Here is a 22,406-nt window from a genome sequence, read left to right as displayed (position 1 = left end):
TGACTAGATAATTAATAACTTTCAAAGACAAATATTGTGTAAGAATCTAATATATTTTCTTATATTAGATTATGTGTTTATTAGAGTTTATGGTGCAAACTAGCAACCTGTGCAAGGAATAGTCATCATAGGTCTCTGTTCAGGCCTATGCCAGCATTAACTGTTCTATCAGCAACCTGAGGATATCTCCCTGATAAACTCATGACCTACAATAAACTGTATTGTGCTTTCTGTTTCTTTAAATTGTCTAATGGTTGGAGTGCAAATCCACCCTTAGCATTAACGTGTAAGACTTAAACCAGAAGGGTCTGGAGAAAATATGAGACATTCAAACATTCAGGTGTCACTGGAGCAGGGCTCAGTTTTGTGAAGGCGTTGGGTGTATGTGTATTGATAAATGCTTGCATGTGAAAACATATTGTTTATTTTTACATTTATTCTTTTTGAGAAACTTAGACTGTAGACCCGTTCAGTTTTAAAGTGCCCCTGCCAACAACTTTAACCTCCCTAGGGTCAATCCTTACTCTATATCAATAGCTTCACACACGGATTTGCAACTGTTTTCTTGCCATATGGAAGATCTTTGCATTTTAAGTGCTTTAGGCCAGTAGTTTCCTTCAGTAATATTCTCTTGCATATTACTTCTTGCTTAAAAATAAATCTAAAGATTTTTTTCCCCACTGTGTTAGAAAGATGGAAGAAAAATGACTGAAGGAACAGAATGTGTGCTGAAAGGTGTTCTGAAAATAAATATTTGTATATTTGTATTGCTGGTTGCTATGTTTGCATAAAGCAAATGCTTCATGAGAACTGAGACACTTTTTATTTATTTATTTTTTTTAAGTGTTTGTGTTTTGTTGTTCATTATCCAAATTTTTCAAAGTGATAAAATGTGCCACTCTAGTATATTTAGCAATATTTTTGTCTCAAAAAGAACAGGCTGTCCTCTCTCAAACTCTCTTATGTTGTCACTGTGCCACTCTGTGAGCTACATTTAGGACAGAGTTGAAGTAATTTCCTGCATCTGTCCTGGTAAAGTACTGTTGGCACAGATTTTTTTTGTTGCTATAACTGAATTGGATGTCTTGGAGCAAGGACAGCTGTTTTCTGCTCCCTTTTGAACCATTATTCCTCCGGTTGACTTGCAGATGTTTGAGATTGTCGAAAGGGAACTGAACCGACGTCGTGGGCTTGCAGATTTTGGTATCAACTAAATGTTGCAGTGTTGCGCTCACTGTAGATTCGAGTTCTCTCTCTCGGATTAAAATCGTGTTGAATTTTATTTTTTTTTAAAATTTCTTTCATTCACAAATGCAACCTGCAACTTTTGCCAGTGGCAGTCATCAAGGAGATCTTAAATGTGTTCAAAATGTCCAAATTTGACTGAGCTTCTTTCACTTGGAATGTGGCAAGTGCAGGAATAAATAGAAACACTGATGGTTTACACCTGTCACCTGATAACCAGAAACATGACAGGCAGCAAAAGAATAAGAAAGACACTGCAGAGTGGGTTGGGATAACAGATTTATTATGACAGGCAGTGATAGGCAAAGGATCAGAGACAGACGGTAAGAGACTTTTAAAAATGTCAGATTTGGAGCAGATGATGTGGAGATTTAAGGCGACAGAATTGTTTTTTGAAGAACAGCAGAGCAACCTTTGTGAGTGGATTGACTCAACATCTCTGCCATCTAGCACTTTCAATGTCAAAAGAACAACTGATGGAGAAAAGGAGGATGTATTCTCTCGGTGTTGGTTATCTGGGAACTTGAATACATTACATATGTTCATCGTTAGTCGTTTATGTAGCTGGGAGACTAGTGTGCCAGAGATTTGGCACAAAAACACAAAGGCAATAAGAGAACTAGTTTCAACACATTGCACGAACACAAGACAAATTCATCTTCTCTCCACTAAATCAGAGGAGAATCCTTTATGCAACAAATGGAAATCCTCATGTTCTTAGTGGAGCTTTTGTTTTAGAAGGTGAGGAATTTCCACATGCGGCAGCAAGAAGCTGAGGTTCAGAATAAATGAATAAAAAGGCACTGATATATGACATTTAAGTCAATACTATACTGAATGTTCAAAATTGGAGATATTTCATTACCTTCATTATAATGAAAAAGTGTATATTTTATGTATGGCAAGTATACAGAATATAAAAAAACATACATAAGAATATTGTAACAGGGATTGCTACATCTGTGTATTCATGTCTGAAGGCCTGGATATTTTTTTTAACAGCTGACCTTTAGAAATGCATCTCTATTAAAGGTTGTGAGCCTGTATAAAACCCTTTATTGTGCATTTCTTGCAACCTGCATTTGAACTCCTAATCAGAAAACCAGATGCTCTATGCAAAAAGAAATGAGTAATTTCCATTTAACCTTCCAAAATGTTCCAACCTTGTTTGACTGACAGAAGCAAAAACAAATACCATCAACTAACACACAGCTAAGTGTGTAATTAGTGATCACTCAATCTTGTAAACTAATTATTTCTACTGTTCACACTAGATTGTTTCAGCTGAATTATATTTGTTGCGTGATACATGCATCTCTTTATATGGAACATTGTTGATTTGTGCTTTTTGTTTTTGAGTGAAAATGTGTTTAGCAGACAGTGTGGAGTGTGTCCAGGGTAGTATTCCTTCACATTTATTTTGCAAAAGAGAACCGAAATGTCACATATTACCCAAAACTAGATGTGAACAGATGGAAGGTATCATTGTCGCCAGGCAGTCATGGTTTAGATTTCCCTTTGAAAGTGTGTTAAAAATGTTGAAATGAGTTTAAATTTGTCGTCTGTTTATCTTGGCCAATTGTCACATGATCTGCAGAGCGGGACTGCTTCTAATTCAATCCAGTCAGCCACACTGCCACCCATTTCCCCTCTGCACAGCTGCTCTCGTCTCCTGCTGCTTTCTGTTAATGGAGATATCACCTTCTCTCTCCCCGTCCCCGTTCTCTGCTTTGTCTTTGTTGTCCTTTTCCATCCACTCCACTTTCACTTGACTTCTTTCAAATCCTTCAGCTGTGCTTCTTCATTTGCGCACTCACCGAGACTAATCGACACTAACCCATCACTGAGAGCACTCTGCTACTTATTTTTGTGCAGAAACTAATCAGTCATTGTTGATTATCCATGACACGTTTTCTACCTCCCGCTCCCAACATGCTGTTCAACGGCAAATAATTCCTAATGCGGGATAAAGTGGAAAAGGCAGACCAGAAAGAAAACAAATTAAGTTTATTACTGAGTGTAATTTTGGAGAGCATGAATTCAGAGTTTCATTCACCTAATATTTCCTTGCAGTGTATACTAAATGTTCTACCCTAAATAGTTTAACTGTTGAAGGAGTAAGCTACGTTAAACCACATTTATGTTCAGAAACCAATTAATCTCATATTCTATCCTAAACTGACTTTAACTATGAATTCTTGACCTTTTCGTTTAGCAATGTGGTTTACAAATAAAACCAGAAATATTAACAAAAATCAATGGAAACTGGTAATCGGTGTAATCAAAATAAATGTTATTATTAATGAAAGTAAGATCAATTTACTCATTTATGTAAGCTGAATAAAGCAAAGTCAAGTAAAGTGCAAAGATGTGAACACTAAGTCATAACCCAGTGGTGTCTAAAGTAAATAAAGGTCCCACATCTATCAGAAATAATCAGAAGTCAAAGGAAGCGAATTTTGATTCAAATTTTCACTTTAATCTGAGACGGGAAGGAAAAAGAAAAGATGATCTCAGAGTCTGGGAACCAGTGGAGATCCGTCAACTTTCAGCAGCAGAACTAAAAAAAATTGAGCACATCAGCAAAATCTGAATGTTTTCTCACTCATGGGAAGCTGCAGGGCCTCTGCAGATGTGTGGTTTGACGCCCCCTCTCTGCAGCTTGGCTGACGGGGAAATTTTGGCACAAATAGCAAACGTTCAACAAGGTCATTGTACAAAAAAACAAACAAAAAAAAGCTGCTGGCTGTGGCTTGCGTCTTTAGGATGTCTTACTATTTGTTTGTCTCCGATTCTTGACCATTTTGGATGTAGAGAGATTAGAAAGCTTAAGTGAAACTAGACCTGTATCAATATGATCAGGTCCGATGCAGCGGACAAACTTCCCACCGGCGCCTTTTGCAGCTCGTCAATCATTATCTCCTCCCCCTTCAAACTTGTGAACTTCTTATAGTCATTCCTCTTTGCCATAATTGTTTACTGTTGTTTTAAGCCACATATATGACAAAACACTGTGACGTGTATTGCAGTGGGAGGGTTTTCTCGGGTGTGTCTTGTGGCCCTTGAGGGGTGTGTGTGAAAGTACAATAAATAATCAGGATGTGCCACCACTAATTAATAACTAAAGTTCTCACTAAGTGAGACCTGTTTGAAAGCTTTTTCGATTTGTGTTGTAATTTACCAAGTAAGGTTTGATATGTGCTAAAATTAAGATAATCTGTGTGGAATAAATGGTTAACTGGACAAACCTAAAATTCAGCAGAGCGCATTTTGAGAAAAGCAGTCAAATTAGAAGACAAAAATATCCTCCCTGTGATATTCAGAAAAGGACATTTGGATCTGAAAAGAAGATCAGAAGAAGCTTTACTGGTGGAGATAAAATCCATAACTCTTAAACTAAATATCCTTATCTAATAAGTGTTACTTTGACTTTGATATCGGCTTTGCTTTGTGGCATCAGTTTTATAGTAATCTTCTGCTTTGGGCCTTTTGCTTCAGAGTTGGGATTCAGCACTTTGAGGATGCCATGTTTTGGTTATTTCAATCATATTACATATTGTGCTAGATGAAAGCAGAGCAGAGATCCATGTCATTATCACTATTTTTGAATGCTGATAACAGAGATTCATTTCAGAATCGGTATAATTTTCTGTGACGACGCCTCCCATGTCCCCTCTGTAGTTTTCTACTCCCACTTCTCAAAAATGCCACATCAGACAATTAACTTCCTGCTCTCTACTCAACATATTCGTTCTTTACTTGGCTTGTGCAAATAAATCTTCCCTTCTCTGTTCTTACGTTTTTCCTGTAGCTATTTTTTCTTTATATTTTTATTATTTATGGCCACGCCGTCTAGTCTAAATCACACTCATGCATTTGAGCATCGTGTCCTTAGGCACATCTGAATAATGTCGTGCTGAAGTTGTTTTTCCCGTAGGCTTATAGGCTGAGCAATGCTATCTAGAAGTATGGGATGCCAATTATACACAGCAGTGTTTTCTCTTGCCTATGCCTGTTTTGATGTAGTCAGCAGGAACGAAATGAAAAAAGATTTGTTTTGTGTGGTGTCCCACTGCAATTAGGGCACATCTGTGTCTCAAACACAGCCTTTAAGATTTTAAAGCTACCAGTGGACTTCCTACATAGGACTGTGCACAAACCCAAATTAAATCAACCTTTCTAAAAACTAATTGTCTTCACAACTGGGGGTTTTAAGTCTTTTAGTTTGTGGAGATCAGAGTTTATGGACCCTTTAATGTGTTGGAGGGGGAGCACAATAAATTACTACAATCTGCAAATCGTATAATACAGAGAAATGGTTCTGTATGGGAGGAATTAATGTACTGGGAATAAACCAATGGTCAACTCTGACTTAGATCTGCCTAAAGGGAATTTAAATGAAGCGTTCAAATGTGCTTATTTTTTACACCACTAACTGGATCTTTCATTTAAGCTGTGGGGCTTTAAGTTTATACTCATAACTCTCATGGCTCTCATAAAAAGATATTCTGAGAGGTTTTGTGTGTGTGTACATGTGTGTAAACTGTTGGTTTCCCCTTGAATTGTTCCTGTGGCGCAGTGATATTTTACATTGTTATTTCTGGGTGTTAATTTTGCTTCACTTTACAGTACCTCACCAACACTAATGTCAATGTAAAGAAGTATATAGGTGGAGCATTTATGTCAGGTCAGTAGTGCATTCATCGACTGCAGGTTTGTAATGACATCTAGTGAGGAGTTGCTTTTCTAATTAGCAGACATAAAGCTACAATACTGGTTAATTGCTCTTCTCCCTTGCCTACAAAATAATAACTTCTAGTTGTTAAATATGTCATAGACTTTGGATAGTTAATGTTACCTAATGTTGAACGCTACATTATCACGATTAAGGGCTTTGTGCTCTTTGAACTTTTTCACATTTTGTATCATCACTGCCATGCATAAATAAGAAGTGGAAAGAAAATAAGACAAGTCTTTTAATTTTTTTTAACAAATAAAACAAGAAAAGTGTGAGAAGTCCTGTGATTCAGTATCCTTTACTCTGACACCCCAAAATGAAATCCAGTTTAATTTACTGCTTTTAGACATTCCCCATTTAGTAAATAGTCCATTTGTGTGCACTTCATTAAAAATACAGCTGCAGGCCTTGTAGGCTTTGTTAGAGAACATTAGTGAACAAACAACATCATTAAGGGTTATGAACACAGCAGACAGCTCAGAGATGAGGTAATATACCAAGCACTGTTCAGTCCATGATCTGAAAATGGAAAAAATATAACATACTGCATATCTAAAGAGAACCAAGTTGATACAGTCCATCACCATGGATACACCATCCCCATCATGAAACATGATGGTGCAGCTACGCTTGAATTCAGCAGATACAGAGAAACTGGATGGAGCTAAATACACGGCCGTACTGAGCGAGGTTCTGTTGGGGGTTTACCAGCAGGACCACAACCTAAAACAAAAAGCCAGAGCTACAGTAATTTTGAATGGCCTAGTCAAAGTCCAGATCAAAACCTGTTACATGCCCCAAAAGGCTTCCGGGGGAGATTATGTGAAAAAGTAGCTAAATAATTAAAATACACCACACAAAATGTGAACCATGCATCATTTTCCCTCAACTTTATTACATTGAGCTGGTTATTGTAAGGAAATCCCAGTAACATTAATGAATGTGATTGTGAAAGGACTATTGGGGAGGCGTGTGAATACTTTTGCACATCACGGTAGCTTCCAAGCTACTGTGTGATCGGTCAGTATGGGCTTCTTTATACTGTGTTAAAAATGTCAGAGACTTGGCATTCGCCGTCATTGCCAATAGGTAATACATGTCTGTCTTTTTTAAAGTTCAGGATTTTAAAGCTAAGCTTTTCAATTTACTGCCATTAAACTTTTGTTCCAACTGTGGAAATGATCGATGCCTGCAATATGTTTATAATTAAAGATCTGCACAGTGCTGTAGTCATTTCTGTTTCTTGCTGACAGCAAACACCAACTTCTAATGAGTTTAGTAGAGAATGTTTCCAGTGTAGGAAACTTGGACTGATTGTGACCATCATATCCGCTCACACTGTGCTTAAAACCGCTACACACAAAGTCCTTTTAGCTCTTAAGCTGCCATTAATTACTGTTAGAAGTATGATATAAGAGTCGGCCATTACCACTGAAGCAATTATCACCTCCTAAGCGGAACAAAAGCCTGTGAACCATCCTCATCACTTTAAGTGCTAAAGAACATCAAAAACACTTTTTCTATATAGATATGTAGCTTTAAAAGCAAGAAAGGGTTTTTTATTTCACGTCATTAGAGAAACCAAGAATTATTCTATAATATTTGACACCCTTTGACAATAAGGCAATACTTGTGTCAGGTTAAGATAATTAGCCTGTGAATGTTTTGTGTGGAAAAAAAAAAGTTTCAAACATTTGCGTAAAATGAAAATGCGTTCAGTCAGAAATAATTGGATACAAGTCTATACTTGTTCTGTTAATGAAGCTTGTGTTAAGGTGGCGCGGCAGGATATTCTATCTCGAGAAAGACATTGTATAGACTTAAGACAAAACCAAAACTAATTAGCATGGATATGGAAAGTGTTTTGTTATTTATAAATCATAGCTCAAGTGCGTAATTTACAGGCCAGTCAAATGTGGTGTTGTTTTTAGTCAGCATTTAGGGCTTATTTTATCTTTAATTCACGATATAGACCGAGCTTTCCTAAGTTTCATGACGCACCAGCAATATGAGTATAACAGTATAAACCAAGGCTAATAGCAAACCTTTAAATGTTTTCACATGTCATCACATTTCAGTTAGAAATTCCAATCTAGGTCACAATTTTGAAGTGGAACAAAGATGATGGATGGTTTTGGGATTCTTTCACAAAAGTCTAGAAAACTGGGGTATGCAGTGGAGCAGGTGACTGTCAGTGAACGGTTTTCAGTTCAAATCTTTCTTTCTGGCTGCCTGTGCAGGTTTTCTTTCTGAATTACCAACAGACAACTTTGACCAACACTCCTGTCCCTGTTTTTTAAAAAAAGAAAGAAAAAGTATTCCCACAGCCTGTTTCCACCATTACGACGACTGTGTGTTTTGCTGTGTTGCCTGCATAGCAGAGAGAAAACTACAAACGACTCTCTTTCAACAAAGAGTTTTCTCGTCACTATTCTTTAAACACCATATTTATGAACAACTAATAATTGTTCTGCCAACATAATCTTTCACCTGAGCTCCTCCAGAGACGAAACAAGCCTTATTCGCTGATTCTGATTAATGCATTCAATTTGTAGGTCAAAGATGGAGCCTGAAACCATAAAAAGTTCAAAACGTTGAATGTTGTTTCATAACCTAACCCTGCCTTCAACTTCTGCACTTTCTTATTTTGTTTGTCCTCTAACGTCTGCCAACATCTGAGACCTGACACATCTTATATTGAGACTAAATTACACGTGTGTTTTATTTTGCATTGTAAGCGCGAGGGGTGCTGGACAAAAATGATTTCCACACTTTGCATATTTTTATGTGCGATACATTTTGAAAATCATTTACCTCCTTACCTCTACTTCCAATGATATCCTACGGGTTTGATCCATATTAAAAAAAAATACATAGATTCTATTTTTTTTTTTTTTGCTGTGGCAAAGGTTTAAAAAGCACAAAAGTGTGAATAGTTTTGCCAGGAGCTGTGTGAAAGGCCCTTCAGACAGAATCAACCTTTCATCTCTGACTGCCTTCCATTATTATCTCCCACTCTTGACCCAATATCCATCCTATCCTGGCCTCCTCTGTTGCTTTTATCACACACCCTTTCTTCTTTCTCCACTTTCATTTGCTTCTGTCATCTTGCTGCACATTTTGAACTGTGTTCTCCTTTTCCACATTTGGCTGAGAAGCAGTCTTGTACTGAGTGTGAGAGGGTTAAAGTGCAAGTGCGTGTGTGTGTGTGTGTGTGTGTGTGTGTGTGTGTGTGTGTGTGTGCGTGTGCAAATTTACGCAGGTTTAATTACTGCTCATTCTGCCAGGGCACGAAGAGGTCACTATAGACTTACACATGCTCTGTCTGCTTCATGACTGGTCGATGGTAGGTTTTGTCATTATTCTTTTAAATGACTAAAATATTGATGCGCCCTGTTGGATAGTTTTTCTCTTCATTCTTAGTCCTGTGCTACTGATCCACTTTCTTTCTTAGCTGCTTTTATCTTTATTGGTGCACATTTTCCCACTAATCCCCCTCAGTGAGCGGTGGAGTACAAGTGTAGCACCGAAAGGTCAGTTCTAGCTTTATTTTTTGACTACCTGGTTTATGTTGATGTTGACTTTGAATCATGTTTGGATATATCCTGAATTTTTTTATTATTTTTTAAAAATATTTTTCCAAATCACACTTATTGTTAATAAAAGACCCATCAGCTTCAAATTATACTATAAAAATGACACAACAAACAAACAAAAAAGAAAAACAACAAAATTTCTTATCTCGAATACTCTATTTAGTGCCTCCCTTGCAAAAATATTTGTAAATGTAGTGTACATTTTCTGCATTTTTCACACTATATTCAACTTACATGCCTTTTATCTGTTACCCCTAAATAAAATATAGTGCAATCAAATAGAGGTCCTCTAATTAGTAAATAACACGTATTTTACCCATGTATAAACTGTTCTGTGGAAGACTCAGAGATTCATTGGACAACAAGCGGCATCACAAAGACTGAAAAATATAGCACACAGGTCAGGGGGTAAAGCTGTGGAGACATTTAATTACAAGTGTGGTTATAAAACTATATCCTAAGCTTGGAGCTTCTGACGCTGCTCTGTTCAGTCCATCAGCAGAAAAACTGTGGCACAAATGAAAACCTTCCAAGATCAAAAAGTGACAGTTTAAGCTTTTCAGTCCTGGAAGATTGGCTTCTGTTCAAATTACATTTTGGGCTTACATAGAGAATGTAACCTGAACCCAACACTGACACCATTTCTTTTGCAGAAACAGGGAACTTGGTCAGAAGTAATTGAAAGTTGTCGGAAAGCGTGTTAGTCTGCAAAAGATTTTGAACTTCGGCAAATGTTTCCCTCAGCAACATCAACCAACAAACAAACAAACAACAAAACAAAACATAAAAACAGAATTACAGTTTATATTAAAACAAATTTATGTGTTTCGTCAAAGGGTTTCAACCTAATTTCAATCAAGAATCTATGGCAAGATTTACAAATTGATGTTCACACCTGCTCTAAATCCACTGAAAAAGTCAAAAATATCAATGTCTTCATATTAGACATTTCAAAAGACCTTTTAGCTGTAGTTTCATTGAAAGGAGGTTTTCTCAAAGTAGTGACTCGGTGTCTAAATCCAAAGCCACGCTTTTCACATCTTTGTTAAATTTTTGAAAACCATGTATCATTGTCCAAAGTTGAAAGAGTCAGGACTTTTGAAAGGCACTGTACTTCCCCCCACCCATTTTAAATCCTTTCTCTGAAAACTGTTTGACACATTTAATTGGTTTTTGACTTCATGGAGAAGTTTTCTATTCAGGGTTTAGGCATCACCACCCATAAATCTGCACTTATTGTTGTTTGCTTTGCCACGGTGTTGGCCTAGTCGGTGAAAAGGACACTTTCCTCTCATCAAATAGATGCTTAGAAGAAACTAGGAAATACACACAGTAGGAACAGTAGTGTGGTAGGCTTGAGGACATGACCTGGACACCAGAATGAAAAGATTATTTGTTTCTGCACAAAGAGTTTTTCAAGCCTCCTCATGCTGATATTTGATCCTACACAAAGACACTAATGCTATTTACTAGAAATCACTGTCTTGTTTCCTTTTTTGTGTCTACATTAGTGTCATATCAGATTTTATCCATAGCTGTGTTCAATATGCTTTTAGACTGTTTGGTAAGTGAATTAGTCTTCTCCAATGTGCAGTCTTGTGCTCTAATGGCTGCAGATGTTTTATATAATGGCCAAAGACAGAATGCATTTTTCAGCGGAACATGTAGTCATTTAAAAAAAAAAAAAATAAGTTGCTATATTAATGGATATTATTAACCACAGCAGCATCTTGGCTCAAGGCTTGGGATCATCTGCCTTGTCTGAGGCTATTTCTATCATTTTGGTCTAGACTGATGTATTTCCGTGGCTGTCTGATAACGGGTTGTGCCTATGATGCCGTCGCTTCTGCATGTCTCAAAATGGCAGCTACACACAAAGTGCAGAGGAACCAGAATGTGTAAATGACTTAATGATTCAGCAGCAATTCATGGAGGGGGAAAGTAAATAAGCTAAATAAACAAAATGTAATTAGCATGAAATATTGGGCACTTGGTGTACAGGCTAGAAAGGCACATGCATATTTAAACCCCTGGCAAATTTAGATTCAAAATATCAAGTTGGAAAAAAAAGAAAATTTGTTAGCATTTTTTGTAATGACCTGTTAAAAATTTTGTATTCCTTTCTTAGTTGAAATTACAGCAATAATCTTTTAATAGCTGAGCAGCTTTTTGCAACTTTCCAATAGTATTTTGGACAATCATTCACGAAGAGCTTTAAGTTTGATGTTGGAGAGCATTCTCACCATCACCCCTTATCTTCAGATTCAACCTGGACTCTGGCTTGGCCACTCAAAAAATGTTATGATATATTTAGAAACTGCAATTTTAGAGACTGAATCCCATTGTGAACAGATAAGTAGGTATATGGTAAGACTGAGGATTATGATTGCAGGATTCAAAGAGGTGTGAAAAGCAGAAACCTTTCTAAAAATCAAACTGGATAACCTTATAGAGAACTTTAAATGTTAATCAATGAAAGTCCATGGAGTGATATGATGGGCTTCAGGTCACAATGCAGGCAGCAAAGCTAACAACCACTTGGACTTTATAGGTGGACTTGTGGGGCAAGACAGAGAGCAGAGAGTTACAATAATCAATACAAGAGGTGACAAAAAAACCTCAATGGGAGCAGCAGAATTACTGAGTGTGAGAAACGGAGAAAGGCAATGCTTGAGTAAATGAAAGTAGGCAGGCTGAATACGGTTATTGATGTGTTTTTCTAAAGAGAGTGCGTCAGTGAGGGTGAAACCTGGAGTCACATCTCTGAGGCAAAACTATGGGTTCAGGGAACTTCTAGAAATTACTGAGATAATCCAAAACCTTGTGTGCAGCTCTCCCAGAATGACTGAAACACATTACAGCCGCGATGTTGTTCCTGGACTTCAGCTCAGCGTTCAACACAATCATCCCACAGCATCTGGCAGGAAAACTGGGACACCTGGGCTTCAGCACCCCCCTGCGCAACTGGCTGCTAGACTTCCTCACCGACAGACCTCAGTCAGTCCGGATCGGACAACACACCTCCGATGTCATCACCCTCAGCACAGGCTCCCCTCAGGGCTGCGTCCTGAGCCCTCTGCTGTTCACTCTGATGACACACGACTGCGTCCCCAGGTTCGCCACCAACCACATCGTGAAGTTCGCGGACGACACAACGGTGGTGGGCCTCATCAGAGACGACAACGACCTGGACTACAGAGAGGAGGTGGAGCAGCTGGTGGACTGGTGCAGAGACAACAGCCTGATCCTGAACGTTGACAAGACGAAGGAGATGATCGTCGACTTCAGGAAGAACCGGCCCAGCCACGCTCCACTGCTCATCAACAGCTCGGCTGTGGAGGTGGTCAGCAGCACTAAATTCCTGGGGGTGCACATCACTAACGACCTCACCTGGACTGTGAACACCACGTCTCTGGTCAAGAGGGCACAGAAACGTTTGTATTTCCTGCGGAGGATGAGAAGAGCACACCTGCCCCCGCCCATCCTCAAGACGTTCTACAGAAGCACCATAGAGAGCATTCTCACCAGCTGCCTCTCTGTGTGGTGTGGAGGCTGCAGCGCCTCCGACTGGAAGAACGTGAGGAGAGTGGTGCGGACAGCAGAAAGGATCATCGGGGCCCCCCTTCCCTCCATTCAGGACATTTCATCCCAGCGCTGCGTGTCCCGAGGCCGAAACATCATCAGTGACCCCTCACACCCCCACCATGGACTGTTCTCCCTGCTGCCCTCTGGAAAGAGGTTCCGCAGCATCCGGTGCAGGTCCACCAGGTTCCGAAACAGCTTTTTCCCACTTGCCATCAGACTGCTGAACTCTTAACTGGACTGCACTTAAAATCTGGTCTCCACTTTATACCTTGCACATGTACAGAGCTAAATAACTTATATTTTACTGTCATTCCTGCACTTTATATTCTATATTTATATATATATTCATATTTTATACTGTATTTTATTTTATTCTGGAGTAACCTCACAACATTGAAAGCTCAAAACACTGTCCTGAGCCGTATGCAACGAAATTTCGTTCTGTATACACCCTGTGCATGCAAAATGACAATAAAGTCAGTCTAAGTCTAAGTCTAAGTATGAGTTGTTGTTAAAGTTTTTTAATCTTTAAAGACAAGCAGTTCAATACTTTTGGTTATTTGATGTAGGTAGAGTCGGGTCCTCCATCTGCCCGTTATTTTTATTTTGTTCATTTCAAGTTAATCTATTGGATTTTCTTTAGCTTTTTGCTTTTCTATATCTTAACTGCCCCGCTACCAGCTGTTATGGTGTTAAAATTCATCATGATATTATAACTGTAAATCTTTACACGAAAACAAATACAGAACAAGCAGCTGTTTCTCATGAACGGGTGGGTTTTTTTTACTCGTGAGTGAGCTTTGAAAACTGCATGGAAAACTGCAACAATATTATATTTGACTTTACATAATCTGCTCTTCTAGATTTTTTCCCTCTGTCATTCTATGCGGGTTTTCTTACATTTTTGTCTTATTCAGTTCAGTGCTATGTTGCCAAGGAGGTAAACCTTAAATGGATCACTAATGAAGTTTGTGCAACGAGAAGCGTTTTGGAAATAGTTAATTTACCCAATCTGATGAATGCTTTCCCCAGAAGCAGCACTTTTATTAGACTCCCCTTAATGAGCCACAACTCTGCTGTGTCATCCACCAACCAATTTGTTTGTAATAAATGTAGGACCTTGTACCGAAAATGAAACAGTGAGTAAAATGGCACTTTCCGTGGGATGCACGTAAATAACCGAAGACATCTTTAAGTGTACAGAAAATACCGTGGTACGTTTTCTGAGTAGCTGGCAGAGGCATAAATAGCTTTTTCAATACATACACATTTTCATGTATTTTATGGTTGTTACCTTACTTTAACATTATCTTGGTTTTGAAGAGTAGCTTTTAGAAGATTGTTTCTCTTCATTTCACCTCTGCCTTTTCATGGAAGTTACTAACACTGAAATGTAAATTGAAGAAGGCTGGAAGGATGAGGTAGATGCTGTAGCAGCAATACAGAATAAAAGTGATGCACTTTGAAATGCACCACTGAATCCTCCATTACATGTACAATATTACAGGTGTAGCCTAGAGATATCTTCATTTCACTTGAAGACGGACCACTCTCCTCTTTCCACTCTCCAGCTGAGATGACCCATGCTGGGTACTGCAGTGCTTCTCATCTACCACGTGTGCATAATGGCTTGTATAATGTCTTGGTGTTGTTTTTCCTTTCACTTCATATTAACCACTCACCACTTTGGAGTCTCTCTGAGTGTAGCAGGATTCAGAGAAGGTGTCTCAGTTAAATCTAGAAAATGTGAATTGCAATTCTTTAATATTGTTTTTGCCATCAAAGCCTAATTCCTTTAATAATGTCTTTGTTTTTAATCATTCAATTCCAATTAAATTCAAGAATACTCTGTTGATCCCAAAGGGAAATTAAATAATCACGATGAGCCCACCACTCTGCCTGAGATTTAGGATCCTAGTCATTGAAATCCATGTCAGGCGTGTGCAGAAGTACTGTGAAAGTCTGTCCAATTGGCCAGGTATTATATTTTAGTTTACCAAATATTGAAACTACACTTTTCATATTTTTATTCATAAAAAATGTCTAATTTTCCTTCTACCCAACATTTATGCAATACTTTGCGCTTGTTTATCTCATAGCATCTCTGTAAAAATCTATTAAGCTCGTGGTTAAAACATGACAAATGTGCTAAAACAAACGAGGTTTGAGTAATTCAACATCTAAACATAAGACCTGTGAAATCTTAACGTTGTTTGTTTGCAGTTATTCCGGTTTTCATTTCATTATTGTGACCCTGTCCTTTGAGTGCGTTGATAGCTTCTGGAGAAAATGGGACAGTAGGACAAAACCACCAAAGTTTTACGCAGACGGATAAAAAGCTATACGAGAAGGCTTTAGGAACGGTTTGGTACATTTTAAATCACTGCCAGCTGGACATGTCATCTGCTCATTGGCATGGGACAAAGCGATCCTCTTCAATGGATTAGAAGGTCAGGGTGTCAGGCCAGTTCCCCGCGGAGTGTGACTCTTGGACACCAGAGATGCAGTCTGTGTGTATATGTGGGCTCACCAAAGCACACAATATCCACATACTGTATGTTCATGTGGCTTGAGCATAAGTTCCTGTTTGTTAGTTCCTGCTGTGTGGAAGTTTAATTTAGAGCACATTACATTACACTAGATTCAATAAGCACATGTTTTCATCCAAAGGGACTTCACAAGTACTGGAGGGATGGGAGAGTTTAATATCTAGCCCATGAACATGCAGATTTAGGAATGCGGGGAATCAGATTACCTCCTGAGCTGCTGTGGCAATATTCACTTTGTGTGTGATGGTGGTCTCTGTTAATGTGCGGTTTATCCACCCTACAAAACAAGGGTGGTGTTTGAGTTCACCATTCTGTATAAATGTACAAAGAAAAGGGCCAACAAAAAAATAGTACGAATTTACCGTGTAAAAAGTGCTGATGGTGGAGGAAGATGTGCAAAGGTCATAACACAAATCTAAAAACAGAAATGTGTTTGTTCAAGGTGTCGCACTATGTTTGTGGTAAACCTCTCACCAAAATAAATATCAGTGAAAAAACTAAAACTAACTGGGCATAAAAGCTTTCTTTTTTAGATGAACACTATCTATAAAAATGTTTTTCTTACCTATATTATTATTTACATCGGTCGATAAAATTAACTCTGTTTTATCTCATTCTTTCTTCTCCTTTCACAGTCAACAAGCACAAGCCTTGGATAGAGACCTCCTACCATGGAGTGATTACAGAGAACATGGAGACGGTGCTGCTGGACCCTCCACTGGTCGCGCTGGACAAGGACGCTCCGGTTCCTTATGCTGGTAGGGAACCTAAATCCCAAATGGCAAACACTCAGTCAGATGTGTACGGTTTATCCAAATGGCAATCATTTTTCTCACATTTTCACACAATTTATTGATGCAGAAAGCAGGGTGCTCTCACACGTTTCCTCACTAACACACTCAGGACCTCGACAAAGATGCCACAGCTCTGTGCTCAGGCAACTATAGCAACTTCACACCACTGGGCAAAAGCAGATGATCCAGCAGTTCTCTGTGCCCACTGTTTGTCATGGAGCGTGAATTTCATTTATCACTTGCAGAAGTGTAAAACAAATGCTGTATTTTTTTTATTTTATTGTTTTCAAAAAGGGAGACTTTTTTCTCACCATGTAACAGGCAACTCTTCAAACAATCAAAAAAATATATTCAAGGCTGTATTTAAGTATTTTTAACTACAAACCCAGGGAAAGAGAGTGCATCCTTTTCACTTCTAAGACCAAATACATTTTTATGCTGCAAGAAAATTCTGGGTTCAAATCCCAACTTGATTCTTCCTGTGTGGAGTTTGCATGTTTTACTCTTACACACGAAGATTCTCTACCAAGGTTTAGTGTTATATGTCATCTTTTACAAAAGCTGTTTTTTTTTCACAGCTTCAGCATATAACATTGATGTAATGTTTGTCCGATAAATATTTTTATAGCTTTATTTTGCTATGTTGATTGTCATTGCAATGCAGTTGTCGACAATGTTAATATCACAAAGGATGATTTGGAATGCAATATTTGTTGCCTTTCCTGCTTTAATACATTCACCCTGTTGGAGTCTGGCTGCAGTAGATGGCCACATCTGACGGATACTGCCCAAGGTGATGAAGGTCACAGAAACAGCTGAAAGCATTGAAATGACAGATAAAAAGAAAGAGAAAATGAGGAACTCAATGTATTTATCACAGCTAATATCACATTTAACAATGTTATCCCAGCTGCTGGATTTTCATTTTGTTCAACCCTATGTTGTAGTTCACTTTAGGATTCATTATCCAAAGAACTGATGAGGAAGAAAAGCGAAAACAAGCTAAAAGAGGGATTCACTTTGATGTTTGTATTTGAGAAAGATAAATTATTTAAGGTTCTTCAAATTGCTTTTCTTTCTAATCAAAGATGCAGCAGAAACACGTCTACAGTTTATATTAAAGTAAGAGTTCCTACTTGTACACAAACTTTGCTGATTAAATGTTATTTCTCTGTCTGCTGAGCATGATGTGGCATTTGGAGGTCAATTAAATGTACAGCATACTTGTCCCATACCATCGGACAAGTATGTTTTTAATTTCTTGGATGGCTACTTTTTACTTTTGAGTAAAAATATTTTGAAGTAATGCTACTCTTACTTGAGTATAAGTTTTGGGATAGAGGAGAAAACACATTTATTTAAACAAGCCTTTGGGAATTAGATTACAAGCAAAAGGTTTTTGGTAGGTAATGTCTAATCTCGGTGAAATGGATCCAAGTGCTGAGAAGTATTGAAATCTGATAAGCCAACTATTTTCATTCTTTTCCTTCTTTCTTTCTCGTGTGAAAGGTCTATAAATTATCAGAAGAAATATTGAAAAGTGTGAAACGAGCACCCTAGTATTTCTATACTATATTTCTGTACTGTGTAACCTAGATGCCTTACAGCATAATCGATTATGCTTTTTACTCTGTAATATATTTTTAAAAGCAGATATCGCAACCCATTTTCGTTAAACATAAGCGGAAACACTGAAAACCCTCTTCAGAGCTGTTGCTCCTTTCCGCTCAGATAGGCTTACAGTGATTTGCAGCACATTGTTTTACCTGGTAAACAAATCTGTGATGCACTGAATGTTTAATGACACCACAACAACCAGGCTGACACAAGGGAAAATTTATTTTCGATGCTTTTCTCAGTGATTAACATGTGGTTTGTTTGCTTGAGAAGGTCAACGTTGGTGAGAAATCACCCGGGAGAAAAAAAAAAACAGAAGCGTCTGACTGGTGATATTTCTCTCCTTGAATGTTTTTTATTGCTTGTGGTCTAATGAATGAAACCAGCACAATAGCTTCCAAGGAGACAGAAAAAATGGCCGTAAAAGAGCAGCTCCATTCAAATTTATCTTCTTTGGCTTACCCTGTATTTTGTACAAACACCTCCATCCACTCCCCACCTCAACCCCACACAATCTAACTATTCTGTCACATTTTTATCTGGATCTCTACCCTCATTTGTGGCTTTTTTCTCCCCCGGTCCTGGCACCACATTCCCTCTTCCTGATTCCTATAGTCCTTTTTCCTCTTCTCTATCTCAACACATTGCTCCCAGCGAGCCCATATTCAGCCAGTCACTTAGATTATAGAGACTCTCATCAATCCTGGTTTTGTTTTATGGCAGAAAGGAGTGGGCTACCCTTCTGGCTCCACATTAATTGCAAAGTGAGAACACAGATGAGAATTGTTAAGCAGTTCCTGCAGCTTTTATACAACGCCGTAAAAGATATTTGACATCTTCCAGGTTTCTTCTGTTCTTGAATTTTTGGCTCACCGACATGTTTCAAATAATCATCATTTTTTTTAAAAAAAGGAACATATTCCACAAGAATAACCTGAGTACACATCAAAATGTAATTACTTCATTTATTAGGAGAAAATTGCAGTGTGAAAAACCAAAAACACAACAAAAAATAAATTGCTTCCATGTTAAATGAATGAATTAACTTTAATTAACTTAATAACCACATTTTTGCAAAGATATTAATTGAAGGCTCAAACTCCAACTCTTAAAACTACCACTATGCACTGTGAATTGGCACAATACAAGTAAACTGAATGAATTGTTGTTTTTGCTGCTTGATTTCTTTGTTGTTTAAATTATGAGAGATGAATCGAGGATGTGCACTGAACCTGCAGCTTTACACTCTTCTTCCCAAGTAAGTAAGAAAGAGTAACAAATGTAATTAATTTACATGGCTATTCAATTTACATGAATAATATTCTTAAACAAATTTTTGTCAGAGTAATGGTTATGGTGGATTGATTACCTAATGACCAAAATTATGTATCTAGTTTTGGCTGTCTAGCTGTATTTATCAAAAAGATGTGCAGTGTGTCCCGTTGTTCAAGACAACTTCACATTTAAATTTTTTTCACTGTTGCTGTATCTTTCCTTCTGCTCAAAAATAGTTTAAATGGATATAGAAAAGCAAATTAAAATGAACTTTCTGGTGCTTTCTGGTAAATCCTGTCTTCAGTCAGTGACTGAACTTTCAAACACAGTCGAAATGGACGGGGTTTCAGTCAGTGGGCCTTTTTCTGATGACTAAATTATTTTAATTTGTGAAAAAGAGCAGGTGTTTTGGAAATTCAGGCAACGCTGCAGCTTTGTGGTGCTTTTTTTTTTTAATTTTATGTTAACTAAGTACAAGGTTGATGTGGCTACACGACTGAATTTGTTCTACCGTACATAAAATATATTAAAATGTAATTCATGTTATGAAACAAAACAGAGAAAATTCAGAAAAGGAAAATACTTTTTACAGTTTTGTTTTGTTTTGTTGTTTTCTTTCTCCTGTAAAGTCCTTTTTTTTTTTCTAAAGGCCTTCTTACCAAACATTTTTATGCATATCCTCTTTACTTTCTCTTGCCTTCGGCTGCATCTGTCCCTCCTCTGCCACAGAACATTTCACTTTGATGTAAACAACCAACACTGTGCCTACCAACAGAAGCACAAAGGTGTGTGGGTCGAGGAGCGCTGCGTGTACTGATAGTCTTCTCAATCAAAAGTAGCGTGAGCAATGGTGGCTTAGGGCTTCAGGGGGCTACAAGGCAAACCGACAGTTTCATTTACTTGTTCTTTATCTGAAGGCCACAGTCAACAGCCACAAATACTTTCCATTTATCATACTACCAGAAAAATGTCCTATGGTACATTGTTTCCTCTGGATGCACAGAGGGTGGAAGAACAAAAGTATTCTGAGAAGAAAGGGAGAATGGATAGCTGTGGGGAACCGGGGAGACAAAGAGCTGTTGAATGTAAGTGGAGGACGTTATAACCAGCTTCTTGGAGACAACTCTTAATATTCTTGCAGGGTGTTTGTGCGAGTAGCATGTAATTTTCATGATTGCACAAACATAGTTATGATTCTGAATCTGTTTTCGACCCCTGTGCTTCCTCCCCTGTGTACTTGAGATAAAGATCAACACCTGCCCTCACCAATCGAGATTCGGCCAACATGAACTACTAGACATCAAGCGAATAACGGGTAATTTACCCATAAGCATCTTTCACACACCGCCCCTCGAACCGGATCTAGTAATTCCTTTAATTTGCATCAGCATCATTTGTGAAAGTACTTGCATAATGAGAGGGTTGAAGGTTTTCCACCTTCATCCCTCCACCTAGTGGATCTCTAGGAACACAGCTAGAGATCCACTGCTGTGGTTTTTCTGGGCTGATTTGATTTTCTGGTTTTTGGACTATTACTCAAAAGAGAAACAAATGTTGAAGATTCTCTGAAAAAAACAGAAGCTTCAAAGCAAACATAAAATTTCAAGATTGATCCCATGCATTCATTTAAATTTATGCCCTCAACCTTTTTCTGATTTATTAATCCCAAAACGTGCAGCTGTATTTAGTTCTGATGCATTTAAAGAACTGAAGAACTGGGAATCTGCATTGCAAATTAGCTAAGTCTATAAATGTTATAGTGCTTGATATTATGAATACTAAGCACTTGTCCCCCATTCACAAATACCATAAACAAACAAAATAAACACTATTAACAAAACATCCATGGCTAATTGCCAGAGAGTCTGAAAACAAATTATTTAATCTTATATTTTTAATTAGATTTTATCCATCTTCTGTTTTCAGTTTAATGTTAGAAAGCTCTATGTCAAATTTGTAATATGATCAGAAAAAAAAGATTGCCAAATGCTTTGGAATGTAGCACTGGTGAAATGCTTTTAAAATCTGCGTTTAAGTAGTTTAGGGTTGAAGAAAAATTGTGGAAATCGGTAATGAGAGTGCATGTAGAGGTAAATTTCTGATCCACTCTTTGAAGGATTTTGTATATTTAGAACAACAGACACCCTCGGATCATAACAAACAGGTGTATTTGCACTGTGTGATGGTCATTCAGTCGTGAAACATAAATCTGTTAAATCCATTTAGTTAGTTGGAAACTCCAAGCTTCCTATGACTGTAAAAGTTGTGTAGCGTGTCCTCAGTTTTAGAAATGACTTAGCAACCATTTTCAGACTAACGGAGCTGTTTTGTGATGCTTCTTCAGATCATTCAGCTTTCATCTTGTCAAAGTTCTGTCTAGTTAATCCTCAATTAATCCTCGGTAAATCCTCGGTCTTGCTAATGAAGTCGAGTCCAAAAAGTGGTCAATAAAAATTACTTTTTTACCACGCTGTACACAGGAACATTACTCGAGTAACACTACTACAGGAGTTCAGTCATATAGATTTATGCTTAGTCTTTTAGCAGAAGTAATGACAAAATTACTGCCATACAAGTAACGAAAAATTATGAGACTTAGTCACTATCTGAAAAGATGAACACAATGGTGAAATAAGCAAGCAAAATTAACGTAAAAGGGAAATTAACTGCACGACTGCATAACAGAACAAATTCACCTCTGATCACAGAAACACTTTTGGCTCATCTACAAAGTCATTTATAGCCGGTCTCCCACTGCCAAATCCCACTGTACCGGCTACACTGCACCGAGGTGAAAATAGCTGAGAAGCTAATTACACTATAGGACCCAACAAAGCAGAAACTGTGACACATTTCAAAGAGACTGGGGCAAAAAAGGAAGTGGAATAGAGAGGAAGAAATGTTTGGGAAAAAAGGCTGGCGATGTGAGAGGAGGAGATGAAAGAGTGAGACAAAGGTAGAGCAGATAATGGGGATGTGCAGTGTGTACGTGTGCAACAAGGAGACG

The 22,406-nt window shown here is 38.0% G+C and overlaps 1 protein-coding gene across 1 annotated transcript in view; it reads left to right on the top strand.

Annotated features, from left to right (window-relative positions):
* Positions 1–22,406, top strand: part of LOC114146939 (calsyntenin-2-like) — a 157,929-nt gene that overhangs the window by 57,412 nt on the left and 78,111 nt on the right. The window contains exon 2 of the mRNA XM_028021398.1: positions 16,349–16,471. Within this exon, the coding sequence (XP_027877199.1) occupies positions 16,349–16,471 (123 nt within the window). The remainder of the gene's footprint in view (positions 1–16,348; positions 16,472–22,406) is intronic.

The sequence above is a fragment of the Xiphophorus couchianus genome, chromosome 6 (assembly GCF_001444195.1).
Source record: "Xiphophorus couchianus chromosome 6, X_couchianus-1.0, whole genome shotgun sequence".
Classification (NCBI taxonomy): Eukaryota; Metazoa; Chordata; class Actinopteri; order Cyprinodontiformes; family Poeciliidae; genus Xiphophorus; species Xiphophorus couchianus.
Note: the sequence above shows the minus strand (reverse complement) of the source record. Positions and strands in the feature narration are given on the sequence as shown.